This window comes from Sclerotinia sclerotiorum, genomic scaffold (assembly GCF_000146945.2).
Source record: "Sclerotinia sclerotiorum 1980 UF-70 scaffold_3 genomic scaffold, whole genome shotgun sequence".
Classification (NCBI taxonomy): domain Eukaryota; kingdom Fungi; phylum Ascomycota; class Leotiomycetes; order Helotiales; family Sclerotiniaceae; genus Sclerotinia; species Sclerotinia sclerotiorum.
The window spans coordinates 2,340,270-2,366,876 of record NW_001820833.1 but is presented as its reverse complement, the minus strand read 5'-3'; the positions used below and the strand labels follow the sequence as shown (position 1 = coordinate 2,366,876).

Genomic DNA, 26,607 nt, shown 5'->3' with positions numbered 1-26,607 from the left:
GACTAAATGTCCTGGCAGATGGCAGCGGAAGCAGGCACCAGCACGACTAAGCGCTTGCCGAGCAGGATCGTCATAGACCGGGCGATTCTTAACAGGGGTTTTGTTGACGGGGAGCACAGCCGAGTTTTCGAACTTCATCTGTATTTTGGGGGTGGAAGAGGGGGAAGGGATAGTGGTCCCTCTGTAAATGCCTTTGCGGGTTCCCATATACGATTTGGCAGGCTTTAGCTGCTGCAAAAGATAATCGAATTTTTGGCAGTCCTTTACATATTCAGTCAAAGTAGTTGCATGGGAGGTGATCATCTTATCGTTGAGTTCGTTGCTCAACTTGTAGGTCAGATCTTCCAGTAATTGGTCCTGGTCGGTGATTTCAGCAGTTGACGCATACAATTGGAACTCGGCATAGAACTCAGGGAACGGCCGATCTCTTTGGTATAAAGCATTATACTTGCGTCGGGCGTCCTGTTTCTTGTTGGGGTCCCCGTAGATATCTTCCAAAGTAGCAAAGACTTCTTCGACGCTAGTGTAAGGGTTCAAAGCATCAGTACGGTAACGAGCTCGTACCTGCTCAGCAGGAGGTCCCTTCAGGCGACTGTGTACATACGCCAATTGTGCGACGGGGTCGGAGTTTCCAGAAGCGCGAATCTTGTTCATCATTTTATCTTTCCATTGTTCCCAAGAAATGCCGGTGGAGGAGCTCTCAAAGAACTCAGGGTCTGGGATCTTGAAGGCGGGTTGGGGCGACACCGTTGACTGGGCTTTACGAAGGTCAACGATCTCTGCCTCGAGGCTGGTGATCCGATTTTCGTACTCAGCCTCGTTCTGTTCTGCTCCTAGAAGGCTCTGCGATATCTCTATGTTCTGAGCAGCTAAACGATCGCGTTGTCTTTTGATCGAGGCTATCTCCTTTTGATAACGTTGTTGGTCTATGTATACCTCGTCGGACCACCTTGCTATCTCGTTGCTAATGGATAGCAAGTCCGCCGGGAGATATCGTTCAAAGTTTTCAGCAACGCTTCCAAACAAGAAATTATAGGCTTCTGCAGCCATATCTGGCAAGAGGCCCTGATCGACTGCATCAAGTGCACTCAGGAGTCTGCGTTCTCTTCTTTTGCCTTGACTGACGGATTCAGGGAGATCGGGAACAATGTTGTGTTCCCCCTCCTGTTCTTCGTGAGGGGTTGGGGATTTCTGAGTTGTCATTTCGAGATCAATTCTATGTCTGTTTCTTTCGGTCCAGGATTCGAGTGTGATAATCAATTACGATTTAATCGATACGTAAATTTCAGGGCTCGTAGATTCGTAGGTTCGTAGGTTCGTAGGTTCGTAGGTTCGTAGGTTCGTAGTCTATACGCAATTATTTTTACTTCCCAGCGTACGGGAAAGAGTGTAAGATGAGCTTAGTATTATGTCACACTCAAGAATACTGGGTAAAGTATCTTGTATTAGAAAATACTAAGCTAAGGAGAAAAGAAGAAGGAAAACAAGAGTAGAGAGTTTTCCTATGATTAAATACAAACGGGGCATGCCACGTGACCCGGAGGTGTGAGGCATCACAATCTTTCATCCAATCTTATAAAAAAATGTCCTATTTTATAATTTTATAATCTTGATATTATAATCTTGTTATTATATAATTTGTTAAAAGGAATAGAAGTTACCGGTACTAATCACGTGTCGTGATTAGTAATACGGTTACCTAAACAGGCTAGATTAGACGAACCATAAGCAGGCATATTGGTCCCCTCAGAGGATACCAAGAGGAGATTAATATGCCTACACGCGTAGTAATATAATCAATATAGAGGCCTCTTCCACCTAATCTTTTGATATAATTATATTTTATTTTATTTTATTATATTTATAAATCTTTAAAAAAGAATTAAAGATCTTTTTTATTTCTTTTATATATCTTTTATATATCTTTTATATATCTTTTATATATCTTTTATATATCTTATTAAAAGATTGGGTGGAAGAGGCCTCTATATTGACTATATTACTACGTCTGTAGGCATATTAATCTCCTCTTGGTATCCTCGGAGGGGACCAATATGCCTGCTTATGGTTCGTCTAATCTAGCCTGTTTAGGTAACCGTATTACTAATCACGACACGTGATTAGTACCGGTAACTTCTATTCCTTTTAACATATCTTTTATATATCTTATATGTGATGTGACCAAAAGAGTGTTTATAGACCAGCAATTGTATTTAACTTAGAATCTACAGGTGAAGAGCACCTGTAGATAGGGATAGCTACTCTATATATACACAAATGAATGGCCTAGCCGCAATGACTAGGCAAAAAGAAGTCGTATTTATTCCTCCAATGATCTTACTTTACCGATAACCATTGATACCTAGTACTTGTCCGGATCTGATCCTCAGGTCACCTAAATCGCATACTAATCTCGAGTAATCGTATCATGTGTGGACATGGTTAATGTACCTGAGGTTTCTTATATAATAAGGGTGGGAGGAAAGCAGGGATTTCCGTCACATGTGACGCCTCACACCTCCGGGTCACGTGGCATGCCCCGTTTGTATTTAATCACAGGAAAACTCTCTACTCTTGTTTTCCTTCTTCTTTTCTCCTTAGCTTAAAATTTTCTAATACAAGATACTTTACTCAGTATTCTTGAGTGTGACATTATATATCTTTTATATATAATCTTATTATTATTTAATATTGTTCAAACTGAGTTGTTTGGAAGTAGTAGTATTATTAGATGTAGGTTAAACTAAGGATCTAAGTTACAGTAATGGTAGAATTGAAGATATTCCCAATTATGGTCCGTGCACCATAATGGTCATATGACCTCAATTCTAGGCCCATAATGACCTTAATTTCAACAAATATATAAATTATTTCAAATATTTATAATAATATTGATATTTATTAAATAAGAAAAACTTGAATAAATCTAGATTTAAAGACTTTAAAAAAATAAAATAGAGATTTAAATATAATAATTTAATGAATCGAGTTTGTTTTATTGATAACAAACATCTATTCATCTATCAACTCATTTATCCTCATCCATTCATTCATTTTTCCGTCCATCCATCCATTAGGTCATAATCCTTAGATCAGACCACAGTATGTCCTTACTCCAACTGCCCCTCCATTGCCTCACCACTCGCCATCACATGCTTTAAAATGCAAAAGTATGTGGAAATAATAAAGGTAATCTAATCTAAGATTCCTCTGCATCCTCTTTGGCGGCACCACTCAAATCAGCTGCTGCATCCTTTTCACCCTCTTTGATTAACTCGACTTCGTTTGCGACGGATCCACCCTCGTCAGCACCAGCGGTAGCCTTAGTTTCGCCATGGCCATGTCCATTGGTGGCTGGAATTTCTGAGGCTGGTGTGGCAGTTCCTGATTCTTCAGCGTCAAGTCTCTCGACTTCCTTTTGAGCTTTCTCGATGTTCTATTTTGGTGTTAGCTTACTGTAAAAGGTTGTAGAAAACTCTTCAAGAACTTACACGCTTGGTTTGAGCAGCTTGGTCCTCCTTCCAGTGAGCCAACTTGGCCTTGACCTTTTCGGTAACAGCTGGGACATCAGCTGCGCTGAATGGTGGGTCAATTCCCATCTTGGCGAGATCTTCCATAACAGCTGGGGGGCAACTGTATTTCGCTGAAGCTGGGGTAGAAGCAGCTGCAGCATTTCTCTTATTGCCCTTCTTTCCCTTCTTGCCTCCAGTTCCCTTCATGAAATCTTCCTCACGGTCTTCCTTCTTCAAGACTCTGGTTCCCTTGAGTCCGGAATCATCAACGGTACGTCCAGCAGCAGCCTCAAGTCCAGAAGGAGCTTGTAATGGTGCCTTGGTTGTGGTGAAGGTTGGGTCAAGGTATCGGAGAACAGATTCGGCATTCCTGATTTCGTCAAGGTAGGCAGGGTCACTAGCCTCCTCGAGCATCTTTTGGGCACGTTCCTTCTTGCGCTCATTTTGTTGCTTCTCATACTCAGCCTTTTGTCTCTCACGAGCCTTTTGACGTTGGTTGAAATCATAACTGTTAGCTGCTCTGACAGCCTGGTAATGCTCATCCTTGATTTGTTTAAGGGCATTCCATTTTTCCTGTTGCTCGGCTTGGAGTCTATCCTTCTCGGCCTTGAGAGCTCCAAAGTTCTTGAAAGCATCGTCTTGCTCAGCCTTCAAAACATCCAATTCACCTTGAAGCTTCGAGTATTTTTCGGATAATGCCTTGCTTTCTGGGTCATCAAGCGAATCCTGGAGAGTCTTTCTCTTGGCTTTCAAGGCCTCAATTGACTTCTCGGTATCGTCAAATCCAGCGAATCCCTTGCGTTGCTTACGAAGGTTGGAGATTTCGGTAAGTGTCTTGCGCTCATCAACAATTTTCATAGTAGCAGCATCAACTTGCTTCTGTAATCTGTCGATCTCCCGGTCTAGCTCATCTACATTCTTGAATCCAACCTTTCCCTTGGCAACCTTTTGCTCATTAACCTTGGCCTTAATTTGCTCATCAAGCTTCTTGATTTGGTCAAAGACTTGTAGACGACCGGCTTTTCCAGCACCTTGTTGTTCCTTAATCTCCTTCAACTGGCTGATCAAATTACTTCTATGCTTCGCAGCTGGGGAATCCTTATTCTTGTTTGGTTGCGCAACATCCAACTTTGCTTTTGCGGCAGCCTGCATTAAATGATATTAGTAACTGGTCATCTGGACAATGCAGCATGCCGATGTACAGATATGACATGATCCCATGGGAATGATTATGTAGATTCTACTCACAGCTTTTTCCACACTTTGCTTGTGATCTTTCTCAGCCTGGGCTAATTTTGCTTTGAAAACTGCTTCATCTGGCTTGACTGGTCTCGATTGAACCTCTTTTTTAGCTCCATCCTCTGCTTTGGTCGCAGAGGTTGGTTTTGCAATATCTGCCATTTTTTTTGGTTGGGATTATGAACAAGCTATTAAAAGCTTTTTCTTGTTTCCTTGGGAGATTTATTGAACAAGATGAATGTTCAATTAATTCAAGGACCAAAAGAAAAGGGGATATGTCACTTAAGTATAAGGACACAGTACCGTATTAGTACTTTGGAAGGAGGTGGTCGAGGATACTGAGAAATAATTATATAGGAAATGAATCTATTAGTTGTGCGATGACAGGTTAACATTTTTTTTAGCTTCTCTATTGGCTGTGTTAGGCTGTTCTAGATGGGGTACCAAGGATAATTGACTCGAGTAGAGTACAAGCGGTACTTCAGACGAGCATAAAAACCGTTGGAATTATACGGTGACCTTGGAGCTACAGGCTCTGTTGGGGCTGCATAGAGTTTCGATAGGCTCTAGAAGAGGCCGGATAGGAGATTGAAGTCGAAGATTGATGAATTAGAGACTCTACAGCGTGTCTAGGAGTTACCTAGTACCTAATCGTTAGGTGTCATGCTATACGGTGACCATTAATGAATCAATCTAACAAGAAATACATCCAAACCCAGTCTAGTCTCAGTCAGTACAGTGCTCGGACAGTCGGAGTTTATCATCCACCAACTCTCAATATCATGTGACTTCCCCATACATCCATTCAACTTTGAACTTTTTTCTGAGCCACTAGCGTCAAAATATTTACAAAGGGCCCTTCTATTTAGATCGCTGCATCTAATTTCTATCAACAAGACAGTCATCAACCGCCTTCTCACATACTACTCCTTAACACATTCAAGGGACTTCCAGTAGGATATCATTCTTCTTCAGTGCGCAATTATTTTCTCCCGACCAATTCTAGACTTCCTCATACCTACTACCTAAATCTTCAAAATGGCCGACGATGAGGATCGCGCGCAAAAGCAACGAGATGGTATTGACAGAGAGGCCGCAAAGTTATGGAGATGCTACAGAACTGTACACGAAATGGTCCAAGATCGTGGTTATCTTCTCGCTGAAGAAGAAGTCAACATGAGCTTCGACACATTCAAAGCCAAGTTTACCAGCAACGATGGAAGTGTTGAGTATGCGCCCTTCTCTCTTTCAACCTTGTAACCTCGTTCAACACATACTACATTCTCTAATTCCGCTTGGTATCGGATCTTCCTCTTGGGTTCATGAACTAACAATGTATTTCTTCAGTCGTCGCCAAATGAATTTCTCTGCAACCCCTAGTGAAGCTATGATTGCCAAATACGCAAACGCACCCACTCCCCAGAACCCAAACCCAACTACCTCGGAAATCGGTACCATCTGGGTTGAGTTTCTCATGGTAACTGATGTATCAATCGGAATTAAACAAATGCGTACATTCGCTCAGCATCTTTCTCAACATAACTTCTCTGCCGGAATTCTCATCGCACCTGTTCCGCCATCAGGTCCCGCTCAAAAGATTATCCCAGCCGTCGCATCTGATACCAGAATCGAAACCTTCGTCGAACAAGATTTATTGGTCAATATCACGCATCATGAATTGGTTCCCAAACATGTGTTGTTGAGTAAGGAAGAGAGAGCCAAGTTGTTGTCAAGATATAGATTGAAGGATACTCAACTTCCACGTATTCAAGCTGCAGATCCAGTCGCGAAATATTTGGGATTGAGAAGAGGGCAAGTGGTTAAGATTATTAGAAAGTCCGAAACTGCTGGTCGTTATGCCAGTTACAGGTTGTGCGTTTAGTTGGGTAGGAGGATAGATGATTTGGTGTTAATAACTAGGGAGTTCATTGGGAAAATTGCATATTTGGGGATGGCGTAAAGGGCTGTAAGAAAGCGGAGGGAGAAAATAGTCTATTTCGGCTTGCAGTAGGTATTATTTATCAGACATGGAATTTGATATCAAATTCCCTGTTCGGTATATTTCTGATAGTTTCAGAGCTTTTCAATAAGATCTATTTCTACAGATTGGAAATTTCGCCTTCTCTTTTGACATACTCATGCAAACTTCCTTTTTCTCATCCTCGAGTTCAAGGGCATATCATGAGCTATCCACTAGTTCATCCTTTCGGAAACTCATTGGGAAGATGAAATTGTATAAAGCCCAAGTTACCCTGAATTTCAACCCTTTAAATACCATCCACCATCAATCCCAGCAAGTACTTAACAGAATTCACCAAGCTCTACATTAAATAGTGTTCACCCTCACCTCCTTTAGTGCAAAATGAATCAAATATTGTATTATTAATTTTTGTTAAAAAATATTTAATTATATGTAATAAAATAATATATTTATGAAAATAAACAAAATAAGGGATTAAGATTATAATAATGGATTTATTAATATTATATAGTTTATAGACTCATTAGTTGATTTTATTTATTTTGACTCGAAAGAATAAGGGTAGATATAAATCTCAAGAGTCAGTATGTAATTGGTTCATCTTAGTCTCAGTTATCCTCGGACTATCTTTGTTCCATGAGCACCTCTCACATTTAATTTTTATCATTGCGACAGACACAGCTTGCTTTTGCGCAAACCAAATTTTTTTCTCAATCCATTCAATATACAACCCAATTAATTGAAAATGGGTCAACGTGGAAAGGTAAGCTTTTCCTTCCTTCCTTTCAATTGAATTATCAAAAGTATCTAACAATTAACAGGGAGGTCGTGGCGGCAGAGGAGGACGAGGTGGCAGAAGCGGGGGAAGATCGAGGGATCATGGAGTTGATAATCGATGTAGCTTTGAGAATGTTCCAAAATCTAATGAAAGGTTTGAAAGATATTATAATGGACTTTTGAACTTGGAGGAGGGAGAGAAGGAGGAGTTTTGGGGAGCGTTGAAGAGAGAATTACCGAATAGTTTTCGGTTTGCGGGGTCAAAAGGGTATGTCGCTCAATTGTCTACGTTCTGATCTCATATGATTCGCATCTCTGTCTTTTGCTTTCTAACAATTATAGTCATGCACTGGCAGTCCAGAAGCAATTGAAAGAACGATACATTCCTGAAATTTCGGCCATTAAGCAATTCGATGGTAGACCAGTTGAACCTCCAACGCCAGTTCCATGGTATCCCGATGAACTTGCATGGTCAATGAAGACTTCAAAAACTGTGATCCGAAAATCTCCTCCCTTTGCCAAGTTCCAAAAATTCTTGGTTTCCGAAACGAGTGTAGGAAATATTAGCAGACAAGAAATTGTCAGTATGATTCCACCTTTGGTTATGGATTTGAGACCTGGAATGACAGTATTGGATATGTGTGCTGCGCCAGGAAGTAAGGCGGCTCAATTGTTGGAAATGGTGCATCATGGAGAGGAAACCAGGGTTCAGGCAGTTTTAAAAGGAGACGGAAGCGCAAACGCGGAATTAGAACTCGATCCAAGTGATGATGGAAGAGCTACAGGTTTATTGATCGCCAATGACGCTGACTACAAAAGAAGTCATATGTTGATTCATCAACTTAAACGACTTTCATCTCCAAATCTCATTGTCACTAATCATGATGCTACTATGTATCCATCGATCAAGCTTCCACCTACACCAGAAAATCCGGCAACCAATCGATACCTTAAATTTGATCGAATTTTGGCTGATGTACCTTGTTCTGGAGATGGTACAACTAGAAAGAATGTTAATTTGTGGAAGGATTGGAATCCAGGTAATGCACTTGGACTTTATATCACTCAAGTTCGAATTTTGGTCAGAGCTCTTCAGATGCTCAAGGTGGGCGGACGTGTTGTCTACTCTACTTGCAGTATGAATCCTATCGAGAACGAAGCGGTTGTTGCTTCTGCTATTGAAAGGTGTGGTGGCCCTGAAAAGGTGAAATTGGTATCTAGCGATGATCAATTGCCTTTACTCAAGAGAAGACCAGGTTTAAAGACTTGGACTGTCATGGACAAGAAAGGTCGTGTTTGGAATTCTTGGGCTGAGTTGCAAAAGTACATTGCAGAGAATGGTCAGGATGATTGGACTGGTAGATTGGTTGAGGGAATGTTTCCACCAACCGATGAAGCTATGTCAAGTGTTCCTTTGGATCAATGCATGCGTGTTTATGCCCATTTGCAGGATACTGGTGGTTTCTTCATTACAATTTTGGAGAAACAATCAGAATTCAAAGCAAAGCCAGAATCGGAAAATAAGAAGATCGCACCAAAACCTCCTATCACAGCGATTGTTGATGAGATCGAGTCTGCTCCCACTCCAAAGGATGGCGAAAGTGTCGTACCGAAAATTGAGGCAGCAGATGAACTTACTCACCCTACCTCAACCACTCTCGAAGAAGTCACACCTGTAGCACGTCAAAATCAGGAGCAGTACGGATCTGATGCAACCCATACCGTGGGTTCTAAGCGTCCTGCTTCGGAAATCGAAGACCCTGAAGTTGAAGGTGCTACTGAGAACAAAAAAATAAAGATAGAAGGTCGCACAGAGCATTACCCACCGCCACCGGGTGCAGAATTAAATCTCACAACTCGCCCGGGTGATCAACGATCCGATTCAAAACCACAAAAGATTCCCAACAAATATGGTCAAAATCAAGCATATGAAGAGGCATTCAAATATATTCCTGGTGATCACCCCCAGGTTCAGGAAATTGAATCATTTTACAAATTGAGTGAAAGATTTCCAAGAGATAGATTCTTGGTAAGAAATGCCACTGGCGAACCCGCCAAAACAATTTACTACACCACTGCGTTGATTAGAGATATCTTGACCGAGAATGATGGCAAGGGAATTAAATTCATTCATGGTGGTGTGAAGATGTTCATGAAACAAGATGTACAGGGTGAGGGCGTTTGCAGATGGCGTATTCAATCGGAAGGTATGCCAATTCTTCAAGGTTATGTTGGAGAGGGAAGAATCGTCAATTTGTCCAAGAAGGAAACACTTCGCACTCTCTTAATCGAGATGTTCCCTAAAGTTTCAGGTGACTCATGGAAAGAACTCGGAGAGATTGGCGAGAGAGTCAGGGATATTGGAATGGGATGTTGTGTTTTAAGAATTGAACCTGGTGAAGGTGAAGATGCTTTTACCGAGAAAATGGTCCTTCCTTTGTGGAGAAGTCTGCATTCACTTAACTTGATGTTGGCAAAGGAGGATAGAAGTGCAATGTTATTGAGAATTTTCAATGATACCACTCCATTGGTTAATAATTCTATCGGGGCTCAAAGAGAGGCGGAACTCAAGAAGGAAGGAGAAATCAAGTCAGAGGTTGCTCCTGGATTCAAAGTTGAGGATGAAGAGATCAAAGTTGATGTAGATGGTGGATTAGAAGGTACTGGCGCTAGTGTTGTAAAGGAAGAAGATCAAAAAGATGGCGATGTGCAAATTCGAGAGGGACCTTACGATACTTTGGTTGCAGGCGTAGAGCAAGTGGCTGATAGAGGAATGGACGTTAAAGCGATAAAGATTGAAAAGGGTGAGGAAACTGGTGGATCAGAAGAACAACTTGATGGTATGGGTGGAATTGAGGGACAACAAGGTGGTGTTGCTTAAATTTGAGAAAGGAAATTGATAGATACATGGATAGATTGATATGGATTATTAGCGTTTTTAATGGCTTGTGTAACTTTCAAGCTGGGATTCATTATTAAATCAAATATACATTTGAAATTGTATCTTCCTCCTTGTACTCGTGATCAATATGAGATTCTTGATAGGTATGGAAAGAAAAATCTAGATTCTCCTCATCCAGTCAGTCAATCTTAAGCGAGCTAGTGAATCATAAACTGTGCTCTGCTGGCTTGCTGATTTGCTGGTTTATATAATATATATTTAATAATAATATATCCTGCTCATTATATATTTAATATATTTATTATACTTCACTGCGGTTGTGACGGAAATCCCTGCTTTCCTCCCACCTTTATTATATAAGAAACCTCAGGTACATTAACCATGTCCACACATGATACGATTACTCGAGATTAGTATGCGATTTAGGTGACCTGAGGATCAGATCCGGACAAGTACTAGGTATCAATGGTTATCGGTAAAGTAAGATCATTGGAGGAATAAATACGACTTCTTTTTGCCTAGCCATTGCGGCTAGGCCATTCATTTGTGTATATATAGAGTAGCTATCCCCATCTACAGGTGCTCTTCACCTGTAGATTCTAAGTTAAATACAATTGCTGGTCTATAAACACCCTTTTGGTCACAGCGGTATATATATATAAACATAAACAAAATTGCCATGGTACACGAGTATATGTATATATATATAAATCCAATCAAACAATCAAATGCCTACCTACCTACATACATATCCCTAATATCCCCTCCCTCGAGAAAAAAAATCCTACAGATTATAGATACCTGAATATTTAGATCCTAGATTAAATATGTGTAGCTTTGGAGAGAGATTTTTGTGCTGTGTTTAAGTGGTGCTGTATTTAAGTGGTGATGTGGTGATGTGGTGATGTGGTGAAGTGGTGAAGTGGTGAAGTGGTGAAGTGGTGATGTGGTGAAGTGGTGATGTGGTGAAGTGGTGAAGTGGTGAATGGGGGGTGGTGTGAGGTTTGGCGTTTGGTTTGGGAGTAATGTGAATCCTGATACCATGTAAATGAGAGATGCTTGCCTCAAACTATACATCACTTATCCATGCAGTGGAATAAATACAAACCTGTATATGAATCATACAAGATCATATAAACGACCAAATCATAAATCTACATTACTCTAAAGAATCCTCCACATTACGCCTCAAAACCTCAACAATCCAATCCTTCCCAAACACACCCTCGGGTATCCGATACGAAAACGTCAAAGGAAAACAATGCATCTGTTTATCCCACTCTAACCATTCACCCTTCACGCCCTCACTCTCCAATTTCTTTCTAAACTCTACCGAATCCGGCGCCAAACAATCATATAAACCCACCACACCATCTACCTGTACATTCGCTTTTTTAAACACACTTAAATCAGCTAGGAGAGGAGAAACCGTAGGATCATCAACCGCTAATTCATGACCCCATCTTTCCGCAACCTCGGTAATGACCGTTCGACTCAAAATCGGATCATGAGTATCAATTTCGTCGATTCCCGGATGCGTATTTCGAAGATCGGTAGGAGGTGACATGACCATGATATTTCTCAACGGACAAATTTCCTCCTCTCCACATCCACCCTCTAAATATTGATTCGCGCCATAAATCCCCAACACCAAAGCAATATTCCCACCAGACGAATCCCCCATCAAAGAAATCCTACACCCATCATCTTGTGCCTGTGCAGCAACCGCATCATAAAATCTCCTTAGATGCGGAAGTGAATGCGTAGCGGGTGAATTGGGCGCGAGAGGATAACTAACGAGATTTATCTGATATTCTGGTAATTTCCTGCAGAGCTCTGCGCAGAGTGTCCAGTGTTCCTTCAGTGCACCGCTTCGGAATCCGCCGCCGGCGAAATAGTATAATTTGTCGAGGATGATCCGGGATGAAGGTGAGGCTGAGGGTGAGCTGGGTGGAGAGAGTGAGGAAAAGGTGTAGATGTATGTATCAGCGATTTGATGTTCGGTTATTTGACAATGTTTTTTGGTGGAGTGGTGGGGGGTTAATTGGGGGGATCCCGAGGGGAGTGGAGGATGCGTTTTGAGGATCGTTTTGGAGAAGGTTTTGATGGCTTTTTGGGATATACTGCTTAGACTTGATCGATCTTCTCGTTGAGTGAGTTTGATTGAGCTGGAGGTTTGCTGGGAGGATTCGAGATTAGACATGATTTTGGTGGGAGTGGGAATGATCGGAGTAAGTTGGATGGATGTGGAGTATGTTGTTGTTGTTATGGTATCATAATAATTAATTGGTATTTCATTCGCATATTCGTAGATTTTGTAGTAGATGATATTGAAATAGATATCATTAATTGATCATGAAGTTACTTTTTAATAAATACTAGAGTACTCGAGTACCGGTAGAAGTGAAATATAAAAAATAAAAGATGTCAATAATCAGGGTCCTGTCAAACCCACAATGAGATCATCGACCCCTTTCCCCATTCTTGGAGACCTTGATAACGGTTACTATTTTAGCTCTGATTTTGAGGGACCTGCCACGCGTTTCTTCTAATTATCCGGTTGATGTTACTGGTTTATTGCGGATGATCAATCATATGATAATTGTATGGTGATGGATATTAATGGTTCAATGATTTTATATCTGAGGAAGTAAGATCTTACCGGTACACAGAGGTACTCGAGTAAATGTGGAGGGGAAGTTCGTTTGTGGTCATAATACGAGTTTGAGAAACCTGGGGTTTCTTAGTTTTATCGTATGAAGAAAACCCTGGAATTATGTACTCCACCAGTTCTCACGGGCGACATTTTGATTGTCATAGCTTCTTCGTTACGTTTAATGCGCCTCATATCACCGACATGGAATCTAATTACACATTCAGTCGCAGCTTATAAATTAAGGCGATCAAAGTTGATTGAAGTGATATGGTTGCAACACAGAAGACTTGACCAGCTATTTATTAATCTTCAAGTGGAGATCTAGATAAAAGTCAAACAAGAACCTGTAACTTAGGCATGTGTTGTGATTCGATCCATTACCCCTGCTAAATTTTCTTCTTCCATCAAGATCATCTGAGATTCTCAATGTCGTGTTGTTCTTGAAGTTGAGAAGAGGGGAATTCGAAGGCGGAAGGTTGGGGGCACAATATAAATATAAGTTCTTCGAATGGTGATTTTAGTATCAGTATTTATTTGATTAATTTGAAGAGCGTTGACATTCAGAAGATGAAAAGATCGCTGAGTTCGGAGGGGATACAGATGGAGGTAGTTTGTTAGGTAACTAAGGTCGCGGGATCGAAAGGATTGATGGTGGTTGGCGGAAGTGATTAAACAATAGGTGGAAGTGTTTCTTTTTGGCGATGAGATGGGAATCTGTTATGGTAATGTAGAAATTCTAATTTCTCAAAGCTTTCTGGATGTCATTCTTGTCTATGGGATATGGATGGAGAGATAACGTCTGAAGTTAAAGGGCTTGATTGTCCGATTACCTCATGATATACCCCAAACCAACGGCTCTAAGATCTTCCTCTCATATGGAGCAGTAGCCAATGCTAATGCTCACAGTCATCTGGACTGGTACTGCGCACTCCATAAAAGAGAGAACAATTTTAGAATCCTTACAAGACTTAACCTGCGGGTTCATCCCCAAAGCCTCACATGGAGACACCAAATTTGTGAACGAAATAAGTTCCTTACATCAAATAGTCTTGTATCGTCTCTTTTTTCATCTTTCTCCATAAACAAGTTCCCTGTTTTGATTCTCCGAGATGCCTCTTCATTCCTCCAAAGCCCGACCATGAACACCATGAACAACTAAACCCCTCCACCAGTCTACTTCCCTCCGATATCCCCACCAAAGGACCAGCCTCCCCACTCCACCCAGCTTCTTCTTTCTCTCCCTAACCTCACCATCGTAATATACTTCTTTCCGTTCTCCTCCTCCAAAACACTGCCCATCTCCTCTAATACCACAATCCATCACCTCCTTTGCAACACCCACTTCCAACCTCATAAACAACCAACTTTAGACACCCTCCAGCCAATCTAACGCTTCCATCAACTATCTATCCTAAAAAGATTTAAAACCAACGTCTACCTAGCAATTCACATCTTCAAACTAAACTTATCATATCCAAGAAACAGAGAGAAGTTTGAACCCTTACACTACGAGCAGAAGTACTAGCGCAGAGAACTAATAATCCCAACCAATAAATTATCTAGGAGTGATAGTGAACTTGGTGGTTCGTTATTCTTGTTCTTCCTTTTCTTCATTTTCCTCTCTCTCTCACTTTCAGATTATCATCCTCTATTTCCCATCCTGCTTCTTTTCATGCTCGCTCTCTAACTCCCTTCTTTCCCATCCCTAACATCAACCCTCTTCCTCCACGCCTATCATTTCCCTTCCTCCCAAGCAGAGCCCTCCCACTCAGACCCCCTCCCCACTAACAATCTCTATTAACAGCCGCATCCCCCACAAACCCAAGCACGAATCTTATATCCTAGATCTTAAATCTCTGACAGTCTTTTCCACCCGAATTCCAATTCCTATTCCAACTCTTCCAAAGCTCTCATCCGTATCTGTTAATTCACTAATATACCAATTATCCCATAATATAATATTCAAGCTTGTGATTTTCGCTAAAAAAAAAAAAAGAAATAGGGGGTGGTTTATATAGATATAGATACAGATACTTTACATGTTCTAATTATACGAATGCGAATCATGGAGTCGAGATATTTACAGAGGGAAGTAAAAAGGGATAAGAATTTGTGGTGGTTGAGAGAGGGCAAGAGGTTATATGATGTAGAGGGTGGTGCAGGGCATGTTAATGAGTGGCAGCTTCGAAGATTCCAGATCTTAAAGGAGAGATAGGAGAATAACAAAGATAATATAAATGAACTGAAAAATGAATCAAATTGCAAAGTAACATTTTCCCTCCTTTCAAAAAATAAACAAAAAAATCAAAGAACCATGTACACACAACACCCTCCATCCCCATCCCCACCTCCACCTTCATGCAAATCACCACTTATAATCCGTCCCGCTCTCATGCTCCATCATATCAAAAGCAGGTTTCGCACTAAAATACCCCGCGCGCTCCGTCCCAATCGCCTTAAAAGTAAACGCCGCATCCTCATCCTCGATCTTAATAGTTTCCCCACCTCTTCCCCCCGCCGCCGCATCAGCCAATAATTGCGCATGACAGCATTTCTCCAAACTGGTGAACCAAAATACGGCACTCTCGATTGATTCTCCACAGGTAAGTAAACCATGATTTTGAAGGAGTGCGGCTTTTTTGGAGCCCAGGGCGGAAGCTATAGCGTGGCCTTCTTCGGAGGCGAGAACGATGCCCCGGAATGAGGAGTAGAGTGCTAGGTCGTTGTGAAAGGCGCAGGAATCTTGTGTAATGGTGTCGAGGGGACGACCGAGGGCACAGAAGGCTCGTCCGTAGAGAGAGTGGGAATGCGCTACTGCGTTTATTTCTGGGCGGGCTGTGTGGACTGCGTGGTGGATCATGTAGGCTGGGGGTGTTAGTATGTGTAGGCGAAAGGTAGTGAGGGAGGGGACAATGTACCAGCTGTGTTGAGTAATCGACATGGACCACCTTCTACTACTTCCCCATCTTTATTAACGAGGATTAAATCCGAAGCTCGAAGAAGTGGCCATGCTACTCCAAATGGATTAACCCAAAAACTAGTTGGATCAACAGGATCCTATGCTCATTAGTATTCTCTACTCAATATCTCTGACCCTATCTTTATCCCCATCTAAATCCTACAACAAACCCATCAATTTATTCCCCAATACCCCACCCTCGAAAAAGCAGCACTCACCCTCAAAGTAATATGTCCCGCAACTCCCTCATCATACCCCAATTTTGCAAAAATCCTAAACGCCAACACTAATCTCCCCTTCTGATATTCCCTCTCTGCATATTTATCTTCAAACGGTGTTCGCAATGTGAATCTTAAGCCGCCGGAGCGAGCTTTTGCCTGTTCTTTTGAGAGACCTGGTTCGTGTGTTGTGGCTGAGGCTTCAGAATGAGGGGTTATGGGAACAGCGGCTCCTGTGTTCACAATGTCGTTTGTATTAGTTGCTGAAGGGGAAGGCATTTTGGTTGCGGTTCGGGATTGTGAGGGATTGACGGATATGAATATGAGAGAGGACAAGATATGAGATGTTATGAAGTGAGAGACAACGCAATAGATAGACGTGGCAATTGTAATGGAGACAAGTCAGGAGACTGGAAGCAAGACGTAAGAAATTCATACAACTACACGCCACGCCCTATCTACTAGAATCTCCATAACAGCCTATGACAATCATGCCAGAGATCCGGTAGTATTAATTGACACGACTTGGTTGGCTGGACGTTTGCATGCATTTTGAAGATCTCTGTTTCCATAAATGAGGGGTATTTGTGGAGTGAAAAGGGCCAATGCAATATGGAGTAGAGGAGGGGTGAATATTACCTCATAGTAGGTATAGATTAATAATCGGCTCCCACCAACGATTGTCCCCGGAAAACGAAATGTCCCGTCAATTATAAAGAGTGAATTTGGATTTTGACAAGATTTTATACCGAAGTCGGCCAAGGGACAATTCATTTTCCGAGGATAAACAAACATTTCCCGCAACTAGAAACTAATCGGCTCTTTGTGAAAGCCGACTATTAGTGGCGAATCATATAAGGAGATGCATGAATTCGAGGTATATCCGAATAGAAGTGGTTACTCTTGATGATCTTTGAAAGCTGCTTGCAGAACATCGAGGCTCATTTCTGATACGTACAGCCTCCGAGGTAAGTAAACGGAATATTTTCCGTGATTACTTAATCACTGTAACACGTACATCACGTGAACATGCGTTTTCGTGTGACTTTTGACGTACCTAGAACACGGCGACAGCTACCCCAAGCTCCAAACCTATCTCCTGATTTAAGAAAAGTTTTGCTATATAATATAATATAAAACAAACGACATGGAAGTTTCCAACCAACAAAATCTAATCAACATATGTCTCGAAACCTTCTGCTCACCAACCCGAACCACATTCCCAGGCCTCTCTAGTTACAGCCCAAGCACAAAATCCACATCAGCATCAACATCAAAAGCATCAGATAACACACCCCAACTCCTCTCACAATGCGGTTCTTCCATCATAACCCTACTATCTCATCTCAGTACCATCATCCGTAAACACACGGGCAATAAACCCCTCACACTCCAAAGACTCGACGATATACTCTCACTAGCCAAAGAAAAAATCTACGCATTTCCCTATAAAGATGTTCCAGCATGCTGGAGAGCACTATATCTCGAAGCGAGTATATTAAAATTTTCAGGTCTTGTTGTGGGGGGATTCTCACCTTTGGAGCTGCGTGAGAAAGAGTATCAGGTTTCGGAATGGGATGGTTCGCATGATCGGGCTATGGATCAGATGGTTGAGACGATGGATATGGCTTTAATCATGGTGGGGGCTCCTGCTTCTGTGTCGTTACGATTGGCGATTGAGTGTGCTATGGATCTTTTACAGAAGATTCATGAGGAGATAGTGGATGAAGATACTCCCACTCAACCAGCTACGAAACGTCGGAAAATATCTTCTAGTGATTCATTCTCAGATGTCACATTTACATATCAAGATCATTTTCCATTATCTTCCCTCGAAGCACCTCAACTTTCAAACCCCATCTCGCAAGTAAGCTCCGATGATCTCGACCCCAACGCCGACGAAACCATAAACAACTTCTCAAATCACATGCATCAACCCCAAGATCCAAGCCTAGGAGCAGAACCCCTCATCATAACCTCAAGCATCGAATCCTGGCCCGCGCGCACCCAAAGACCCTGGTCCAGTCCCACATACCTACTATCCCAAACCATAGGCGGCCGACGCCTAATCCCCATCGAAACAGGCCGAAGCTACGTCGACACCGACTGGGGACAAAAAATCCTCCCCTTCAAATCATTCATGCAAGAATACCTTCTCCTCCCTGTATCAGACTCCCCAACCCCCCGCAAAACCACCGGCTACCTAGCCCAACATAACCTCTTCTCCCAAATCCCCACCCTCCGAAACGACATCCGCATCCCAGATTACTGCTACACGAGCCCACCTCCTCCTCATCCATCCTGTTCCCCCTCGCTAAAAGAAAAATACGCTCAAACCCGTGAACTAGACGAACCCCTCCTAAACGCCTGGTTTGGTCCTCCCGGAACCATAAGTCCCCTCCATACCGATCCGTATCATAATATCCTCGCGCAAGTGGTAGGCAGGAAATACCTACGTCTTTATCCGCCGCGGGAAACTCCGAGACTGTATGCGAGAGGTGTGGAAGAGGGAGGGGTAGATATGAGTAATACGAGTGCGGTTGATATCGGAGTATTAGCCGGCTGGGATGGTAGCGAGACGGAACAGGAAAATGAGAGGAGGAAATTTCCGATGGTGAAAGAGGCGAGACATTGGGATTGTGTGTTAGAGGAGGGAGAGGTGTTGTATATACCCGTTGGATGGTGGCATTACGTTAGGGGATTAAGTACGAGTTTTAGCGTGAGTTTTTGGTGGAATTGATGAGGTGCTGGATATATATCATATCCAAAGCCTTTTCCCTCGCTCAAATCAAAATAGAAAAAAAGATCCTCATAATTCCCCCTTCTAAAACCAAGTACATACACCACACCAACCTCGCAAACGATTACCGCTAATTTCACCATATCCCAAAGGCCCCCCTTACCTCGTAATAAGACTCCTCAAATCACCCTCTCGCTTAACATCCTTAAAATCAATCCTCTTGACCGACACAAAACCCAAATCCCACAATTCATCCACAACCGCATCTCTTATCCCGGGAAACTTATGAACAAGCATGCTCAGCAAAAAATCATTGATAGTTTCTGGATATACGAGCGCTAAACGTCCAAAACATTTAATAGCCGCTTTACATTTATCGATTCTGGAACTATTGGTTTCTTTTGCGATTTGTTCGCAGAGGGTTTGGTATTGTCTATATTTGTTGAATATTAGTTAGCAGGATAAATAAGATATCCGGGATGGCGGATAATGAATATACTAACTCAGCCGTGTAATTTTTAAACAGTAGTCCCATATCCAGCAATAGCGCGATAATCTCCAATGTACCTACTATCACTTTTTCATTCTTGCGATGATGTGTTTCTAGATTTCTAACCAGAGCCGCACCAATAAATTCTCTATTTTCAGCTTTCTCATCGCAAAAAGCAATCAAAGCTGCGGTGCTAACGCGACGTAAATCTTCTGTTCCTCCATGGGCAGAAGTTACATATCCTTCCAATAATTTATCCGTCCACGAAGGAAGCCATTGAAATTCCTTAGTCGTTGTATTTCTGGTCAGACGATCTCCCGTTTGTAAATCTAGCATAAATCGAAAATGTTCATAAGAAGAAATTGAACTTTGCTCAAAGGACAAAGTGTCGGATCTAAATTACCACAATGTTAGAAGTGAGGAAGAAATTAGCGAAATACCGAACTAACCTAGAGACAAGACTCGGCAGAATGACGAGAAGGGCTTTCTTCGCCTCTGTTCGAACTTTATCCAACTTCTCCGTGCTAAGTCTCAACAGCTTACCAAACATGGTAGAAAATATTTTCATATTAGCTGAATCACTTCTTAAATCTGTAGATAGAAAGATTGCCGCAGCTCCTTTGATAGCCTCTAGTCTTACTCGCGATCCAATATCACCTTGTGCTGGATCTGTATGATAGTCATCAAGACCATGTGAAACTATATCCCAGAACCCAATAATAGAAGAGTTTAGCGCTTTGCTTTCTTTTGAAATATATGGAAGCAAAGCCAGTCGTGTCTTGATATCGTAAATACGTTTGCCGATAGTTGACTTCCAGCTCTCATGTAATGCAACGGAAATTTTGTTCATTTGATCATTCGAGTTATTTTGGGACAATGAGTATGATATCAAAAGCATGGAGAATGTCAGCTGAGTCTTTTGCATTGACAGCAACATACGATCGATTAAACTATTTCGATGCCCAGCAGAATACCAAAAGAACGACCTGCGATGACAAGCCGTTAAAAGAGTAACCAATTCTTCAGAACCAGTGTCAATAAAGTGCCCGATGAAGCTTCTGACAAGTAATGGGAAGTTCAGAATATTTCCTCTTGCTTTTTCGATGTCGTGATGCTTCAACTCATTTTGGACACTTGAATCGTGTTGAGTATCGGAAGAATCAAACTCATCCATGGTATGAGCCAACACTTCAGCCACCGTTTGATGGCCCGAGGTACTAATCATATGCTCTGCATAAGGTTCCTCATACTCAAACATGAGGACTTTTCTGGTTTTTGAGTCGTCTAACCATTTTGATATATCGCTGGAGACAGAAGGCGCACCCGGCATTTTAAACATGACCATTATCCCAAATATACGGAAACAATGAAAGATCACACATGCCACAGCTTCCGCCATTAAATCAGGGCGTCGCCAGCTTTGTGGAGATGATACCGACGTTATGTTTGAAATGTAAGAAGTGAGCATATTGAGAATTCTATCCGAATACACTTGAAAAGAAACAGCATAATCTTCCCTCTCGTGAAATTTTGGACATTCAAGAATCGCTGCCGCTATAAAGAGAAGTAATCCATGCCGTTCGTTAGTCTGACGAACTGTAAGATCATTGAGTTGTTGATCGAGAGAACATATAGTGTCGTAAGAATCTTTGTATGTGTTAGGAGTTTTGCCATTCTTTTCCGGAAAATTTATAAGACGGAAGGCTTCAGCACAATTTCGCCTTGTAACAAGATCTGCATCACCAACCCCACGCCAACCTCGTAATGCTTCAAGGAGTGCCTCTCCATAGTGGTGCCAAGATTCTCCGCTGTCGGTTTTATAAGCCAGTGAAGAAGCTGAAACTGCCACTTCCAGTATCGCTCTAGATCGAAGAGCTACAGCATGATAGTCAACAATTTGTACCAACTCCAGGGCTTCAATGATAGTATTTGGATGGCGGCCTATCAGTTCTTGAAGTGCTGCAGAAGCTCCTCGACGTATATTGCCGGCAGGATCCAAGCATGCGGAGACAACGAGATGTGTTGCTAGAGTTTGTATAGTAGAGCTTGTATTCATCGAATGACTAAAACCTTCGGATTTGATGTCAATATCTTGTAATTCCGCAGTTGGGTAACGTCGAGCTAATGCCCATATTCCAAAGCATGCAGCATCTCGCACATTGGTTCCAATAGAGCTACCAGATGAAGACTTTCCCTCAAATGATAAAGCTTTGAGTAGAAAAACAATCACTTTATCAAGCAATTCAGGAGGTGCCGCGTGACGATATAGCAAATGTGAGAGTGTTAAAATTTGGCCATGCCAATTCAAAACATCAGTAGTTGGAAACGCTTCTAACATTTCGAAAATCGCAAGCACAAATTCATAGGCGTGTTCAGGTTGTACTTTTAGAATAACGACGCTTAACGCTTTACTTGCAGCCAATCTAACTGGCGTTGATGGATCCAATAGCGATTGTAACATGAAATCAACACAGTCACTCAAAATGTCATCAATAGTTGTGAAAGATGGTCGCAAATTGAGCAAAGCAATGCCGCGAAAAATCTTGATAATGAACTTCCGCGCAACAGCCGAGCTCTGAACTTCTTTGGAGAAACGATCCGATGATTCCACAAAATTAGAAACAGCATAGAATACTGGTTCCAAACCAGAGTCCATATAAGCGGTGCCCGTAGACGACTTGAGAATCCCAGCAAAAAAGGACAAAACACCATTGATATAGTGAATATTTCGATTCTCGTTAACAGACTTTAGAACAGATGTTGCCCACGTTATTGAAGAATTCAGGACCCCAAGATCTTGCATGTCCTTGAGCAGAACAACTCTCACTAGTAGGATCTTTGCAGCATCTTTCTCCTTGCCAGATGAGGAGAGATATTTTACGGCCAATGCGATAGACCGCAATACTACACCAGGAGTATTGGCTGGTAATTTAAAATGAGCCAGATATAGCTTGGCATCACGAGGTGGGGGGGTGGATGACAAGGAATTGAGAGCGAAAGGTGCCATGAGTGACTGCGAGAGCCAAAGCAAAGTTATGTATCGTTCTTCCCAACCCCATACTTCTTCTACTGGGTTTTCGCATGCATCAATATTTATCCATGTTCCTTTTTCGATAGCAGAAAGTAATAAATCAATAAGTTTGACATCGGTATTTAGGAATTGAACGATAACTTTCTCTCCTCTAACTTTACAGAATGTATAAAGTAATCGACAAATAGCTTTTGATAGAGGCATCAACAATTGAGTATGAGCGGGAGGGGTCTTCGAAGGTGGTTTCGATATGGAGGCAATGAAAGCATTAGCTAGTATGGGTATAAGTTTCTGAAGGTGTGGATCGAGGAGTTGAGGAAGTTCTTGGAAATTATCTAGCTACGGACAAACTTAGCATATGATATAGTATTAGAGGGAATATCAATACCAATGCTGCCAATCTATCTGTTTCTCTTGTGCGGACTCTCCTTCGTAGTTGACCCTTATTAGTAACGTTGTGAAGGAATGGGTGTAGTGATTTTTCGAAATCTTCCAAGAGCTCTCCTGACTCTCTTTGGAGTCGAACATCTTTATCATCATCTGCTGCGTCCATTATGAGCCTCTGGTTGAAGATGCGAAAACTGCTTTCGGGTGAGTGCCAGCTTGTCCTTGTTGTCGTGGTTGAGGATTGGAGTAAATGTTAACTTTTCGAAGTGCAGACTGGTACTTATTCCTTTTGATTAGTCATTTAACATGAGAAGATATTAAGCTGTCCGTCCGAAACAGGTACGGTATTTCTTGTCATCAATACTCATTATTGGTAGTATTATTGACCAAGGTAGGTATCAAGATCCAATTGGGGAGCTTCATGTTTTGGAGACAGCCATGCGGCATTTTAAACAAAAAAGTTTAGTGGGGTCGCGTCCGACGCCAACACTATAGAAAGACATGCGTGGACGAAATGAATCTCGTACCAAAATCGACATATCTGAGCCTGTTAACACTCTTCAATGTCCAATAAAGACTCAACAATAAGCTGGTCCGTCGCATTTAAATTTGAGCTTTATTTCAACCATTGCCTTGAGAAACCACTACCAACTTAAGATTTACGAGCTAAGTCTTGATTTTGCAGATGAATGTCACACATAAAGACAGCAAAAGGCAACACATGAATACATGTTGCAATGTTCGTCCTATCCTATTCTCTATTCATACATGAATCAAAACGAAGTCATTGCCACTATATAACCTTCGTGAACCAACCTCTACACTGGAGTACCCAGGTAGGTAGTCAGAGATGGTTACAATACCGAGCTCTCTCCCTAATGCCGTCTTACATCTACCCCACCCCATCACCCATCAATGCGGGGAGAAATATATATCCATATCATAGCATTATCTCAAATAAACTAGAGCATCAACATTCGACTAACTCATCTCCCATCCATCATGGCGCACAAACTCCATATAAACACAACCCACATCCACATGAAATGGGACAAATCACTTACTCCCATCTTGACTGTTGATTCCGGTTCTGAGATATCATTCGATCTTCTCGATGGAGGCTCCAACCAAATCACAGACACTTCAGACATCAGCGCTGTTGAAAATTTTGATATCGCAAAAGCCGATCCTGCATTTGGTCCCGTTTACATCAAAGAAGCTTCCCCAGGCGATGTACTAAAAGTTGAATTTCTAACCCTCAAACCAGCTGATTATGGCTGGACAATCTGTTTACCAGGTTCCTTCGGATTCGGCCTACTAGCAGATGAATATCCCGAAGCATCACTCAAAATCTGGGATCTTTCAACCGGAGAAGATTATGCCGTGTTCAAGGAAGGAATACATATTCCCATCAAACCATTTTTGGGAGTGGTGGGAGTAGCGCGGGAGGAAGAGGGGGCATTTTCTACAGTTCCTCCTTATGATACCGGTGGGAATATCGATTGCAAATATATTACTCAAGGATCTACTCTCTACCTTCCTGTCAAAGTTCCAGGTGCTTTATTTAGTTGTGGAGATGGCCATGCGGCACAAGGAGATGGGGAGGTTTGTGGGACGGCTATTGAAACCCCTATGAAGGCTACTATACGTCTGACGGTTGAGAAGGGTAAACCATGGATTCAAAGTCCACATTTTATGGTTCCTCCTCAACCTGTCACGGTGGATAAAGGAGAATATGCTGCATTGGGGATTGATAGTGATCTCAGAGAAGCGAGCAGAAAGGCATTAAGAGGATTGATAGCTTGGCTTGTAGGAGAGAAAGGGTTGGACAGACAAGAAGCATATATGCTAGCCAGTGTGGCTGCGCATTTGAAGATTGCGGAAATTGTCGATATGCCAAATTATGCCGTGGCTTGTAGTTTGCCGTTGAGTATATTTGTTGGTGCTCCTTATATTTGAGGTTAGGAGAGTTTCACATTTTCATTCACATCAGCTTCGAGAGAAGGTGTGAGCAGTTTTTAACCACGGCATGAAATGTTCCAATATATGCCCCACATACCGAGTTTACTCCATTGAAATGATGTTCCGAATTCATATCCCACGCATATAAATACACAAAACAGCTAATCCATATCAAGAGAAATGACACGCGCTCGATCAACCATTGAATATCTCCTATAGCTAACTGGTTATTCCCAAGCTCTCATAATGATTCAGACAATCAAATAAGACCGCTTAGATTCGGGGTAACATTTCCGATATCAAAAACTTCAATCTTTCACATGTCTCTTGCTCTTAAGTCTTGACATTATCGTAAAAAGCCTAGGCTTGAAGTATCTGAATGATATTTTCAAGTCTCATCAACCAATCAAAGCATCTGGATAAACTGAGCGTGAACACACGTGAACACCGACTCCCATCTCCAAATCTCAAATCAGCCTTCTTGGGAATTGTGTGATTGGAGAAAAGTGGAAACATGCATTAGCCGTGTTTAATTATTTTTCCGGGAGTTTCGCCTCATCCTTTTTCTAATCTATCTTCTCCGTATCCCGCATTGCCTTATTTATTCTCAGAGTAAAACCATTACCCTGCTAAATATACATCATATATCGGTACACTACTCATACCATCACATCTACATCTACATCCATCCACCAGGATACAAAACGAAAATCCCATCCAAATCTCTCGGGTCCCGACCCTACAACCTAACCTACGACCAAAATCTCACCTCCTCAAACGCCAAGGCTACCTCCGCACCTGACATAATTCCTCGCGTGGTTCCCCTGTCTCTTCACGGTACAGAAAATCTATAGATACCCAACCATTCGTGAAGATTACAAAAAAGGTGCTTTACGTATCCCTGTGCAGACCTTAGTTGGCCCTCATCTTCGGAACTGCATCTGCATGCACAAGAGATTTTTTTATTATTATCCGTCTATGGATTTCTTATCATCAAATTAATTATTATCAATCTATTATTTGATATCAGGTTTCCCGCTTCTTTTCTTTCCTTGTACAGTACTCCCTCCGGATGCAGATAGATACATACAGATGCGATCAGAAAAGTAGGTAAAGGAGTTCGTTCCCTGGTCCATGGATGGAGATGCGTGGGGAAGATTGAGTGCGGAAAATTGTCGTATGATTTTGCTCTGTATGTATGTACTGTATGTAACTAACCTACTACTTGGTCGCAACTCGCCGCATCTTTCGTACAGTTTGTGTGTGATGTGATGTGATGTGATGTGATGTAATGTCAACCTTACCTCACCTTCCTTACCTTGGAAAAACCCGAGTCGAATCAATATATGTCTTTGTCTCAGCATGTACAATCAATCCTATTTATGTACAGATACCGTTTGATGTACGAGGACTTTAAGATCTCGTACCACGATTATGAGACTCAGCTCTAGGCATCACTGTTATGTTCATTTACCGTTGCGCTTCTGTATAACATAACATGTATTTTTTGGCTTAAGCCTCAACGTAGAACGGTGTAGATGCAATGTAGAATGTTATGTCCGATGATCTAACGACTATCGTAGAAGTCAGATTTCACCGTAATTTCATCTGAAGCATCCTGGCTGGATGATTGTGTAGATCATCATTGTACTAATGTTAGACAGTTAGACGGTTAGAGGGCCTTGGGTAGAAATACGTTATGTTATGTTAGATGTGTACATTAATAGATTCGAAAGATAGAAATTCGTAGAGT

The 26,607-nt window shown here is 41.8% G+C and overlaps 9 protein-coding genes across 9 annotated transcripts; 4 read left to right on the top strand and 5 right to left on the bottom strand.

The window, feature by feature from the left end:
• Positions 1-335: 335 nt before the first annotated feature.
• Positions 336-1,203, bottom strand: SS1G_03011 (predicted protein; the record flags this gene model as incomplete). Its single annotated transcript, XM_001596738.1, has 2 exons — positions 336-357; positions 605-1,203. 2 exons carry the CDS (start codon positions 1,201-1,203, stop codon positions 336-338), a joined length of 621 nt encoding a protein of 206 aa, XP_001596788.1.
• A 1,996-nt stretch (positions 1,204-3,199) lies between these two features.
• Positions 3,200-4,913, bottom strand: SS1G_03010 (hypothetical protein; the record flags this gene model as incomplete). Its single annotated transcript, XM_001596737.1, has 3 exons — positions 3,200-3,436; positions 3,492-4,658; positions 4,761-4,913. 3 exons carry the CDS (start codon positions 4,911-4,913, stop codon positions 3,200-3,202), a joined length of 1,557 nt encoding a protein of 518 aa, XP_001596787.1.
• An 876-nt stretch (positions 4,914-5,789) lies between these two features.
• On the top strand, positions 5,790-6,841 carry SS1G_03009 (hypothetical protein; the record flags this gene model as incomplete). Its single annotated transcript, XM_001596736.1, has 3 exons — positions 5,790-5,980; positions 6,099-6,623; positions 6,829-6,841. The coding sequence occupies 3 exons, from the start codon at positions 5,790-5,792 to the stop codon at positions 6,839-6,841; spliced, it is 729 nt and encodes a 242-aa protein (XP_001596786.1).
• Positions 6,842-7,477: 636 nt separating this feature from the next.
• Positions 7,478-10,390, top strand: SS1G_03008 (hypothetical protein; the record flags this gene model as incomplete). Its single annotated transcript, XM_001596735.1, has 3 exons — positions 7,478-7,495; positions 7,554-7,777; positions 7,852-10,390. 3 exons carry the CDS (start codon positions 7,478-7,480, stop codon positions 10,388-10,390), a joined length of 2,781 nt encoding a protein of 926 aa, XP_001596785.1.
• Positions 10,391-11,570: 1,180 nt separating this feature from the next.
• On the bottom strand, positions 11,571-12,614 carry SS1G_03007 (hypothetical protein; the record flags this gene model as incomplete). The annotated part of the gene is made up of 1 exon (XM_001596734.1): positions 11,571-12,614. One exon carries the CDS (start codon positions 12,612-12,614, stop codon positions 11,571-11,573), a length of 1,044 nt encoding a protein of 347 aa, XP_001596784.1.
• Positions 12,615-15,432: 2,818 nt separating this feature from the next.
• Positions 15,433-16,523, bottom strand: SS1G_03006 (hypothetical protein; the record flags this gene model as incomplete). Its single annotated transcript, XM_001596733.1, has 3 exons — positions 15,433-15,932; positions 15,986-16,124; positions 16,245-16,523. 3 exons carry the CDS (start codon positions 16,521-16,523, stop codon positions 15,433-15,435), a joined length of 918 nt encoding a protein of 305 aa, XP_001596783.1.
• An 868-nt stretch (positions 16,524-17,391) lies between these two features.
• On the top strand, positions 17,392-18,984 carry SS1G_03005 (hypothetical protein; the record flags this gene model as incomplete). The annotated part of the gene is made up of 1 exon (XM_001596732.1): positions 17,392-18,984. One exon carries the CDS (start codon positions 17,392-17,394, stop codon positions 18,982-18,984), a length of 1,593 nt encoding a protein of 530 aa, XP_001596782.1.
• A 388-nt stretch (positions 18,985-19,372) lies between these two features.
• Positions 19,373-23,058, bottom strand: SS1G_03004 (hypothetical protein; the record flags this gene model as incomplete). The annotated part of the gene is made up of 4 exons (XM_001596731.1): positions 19,373-19,417; positions 19,601-19,868; positions 19,924-22,844; positions 22,894-23,058. The coding sequence occupies 4 exons, from the start codon at positions 23,056-23,058 to the stop codon at positions 19,373-19,375; spliced, it is 3,399 nt and encodes a 1,132-aa protein (XP_001596781.1).
• Positions 23,059-23,894: 836 nt separating this feature from the next.
• On the top strand, positions 23,895-24,851 carry SS1G_03003 (hypothetical protein; the record flags this gene model as incomplete). Its single annotated transcript, XM_001596730.1, has 1 exon — positions 23,895-24,851. The coding sequence occupies one exon, from the start codon at positions 23,895-23,897 to the stop codon at positions 24,849-24,851; it is 957 nt and encodes a 318-aa protein (XP_001596780.1).
• Between the last annotated feature and the right edge of the window lie 1,756 nt (positions 24,852-26,607).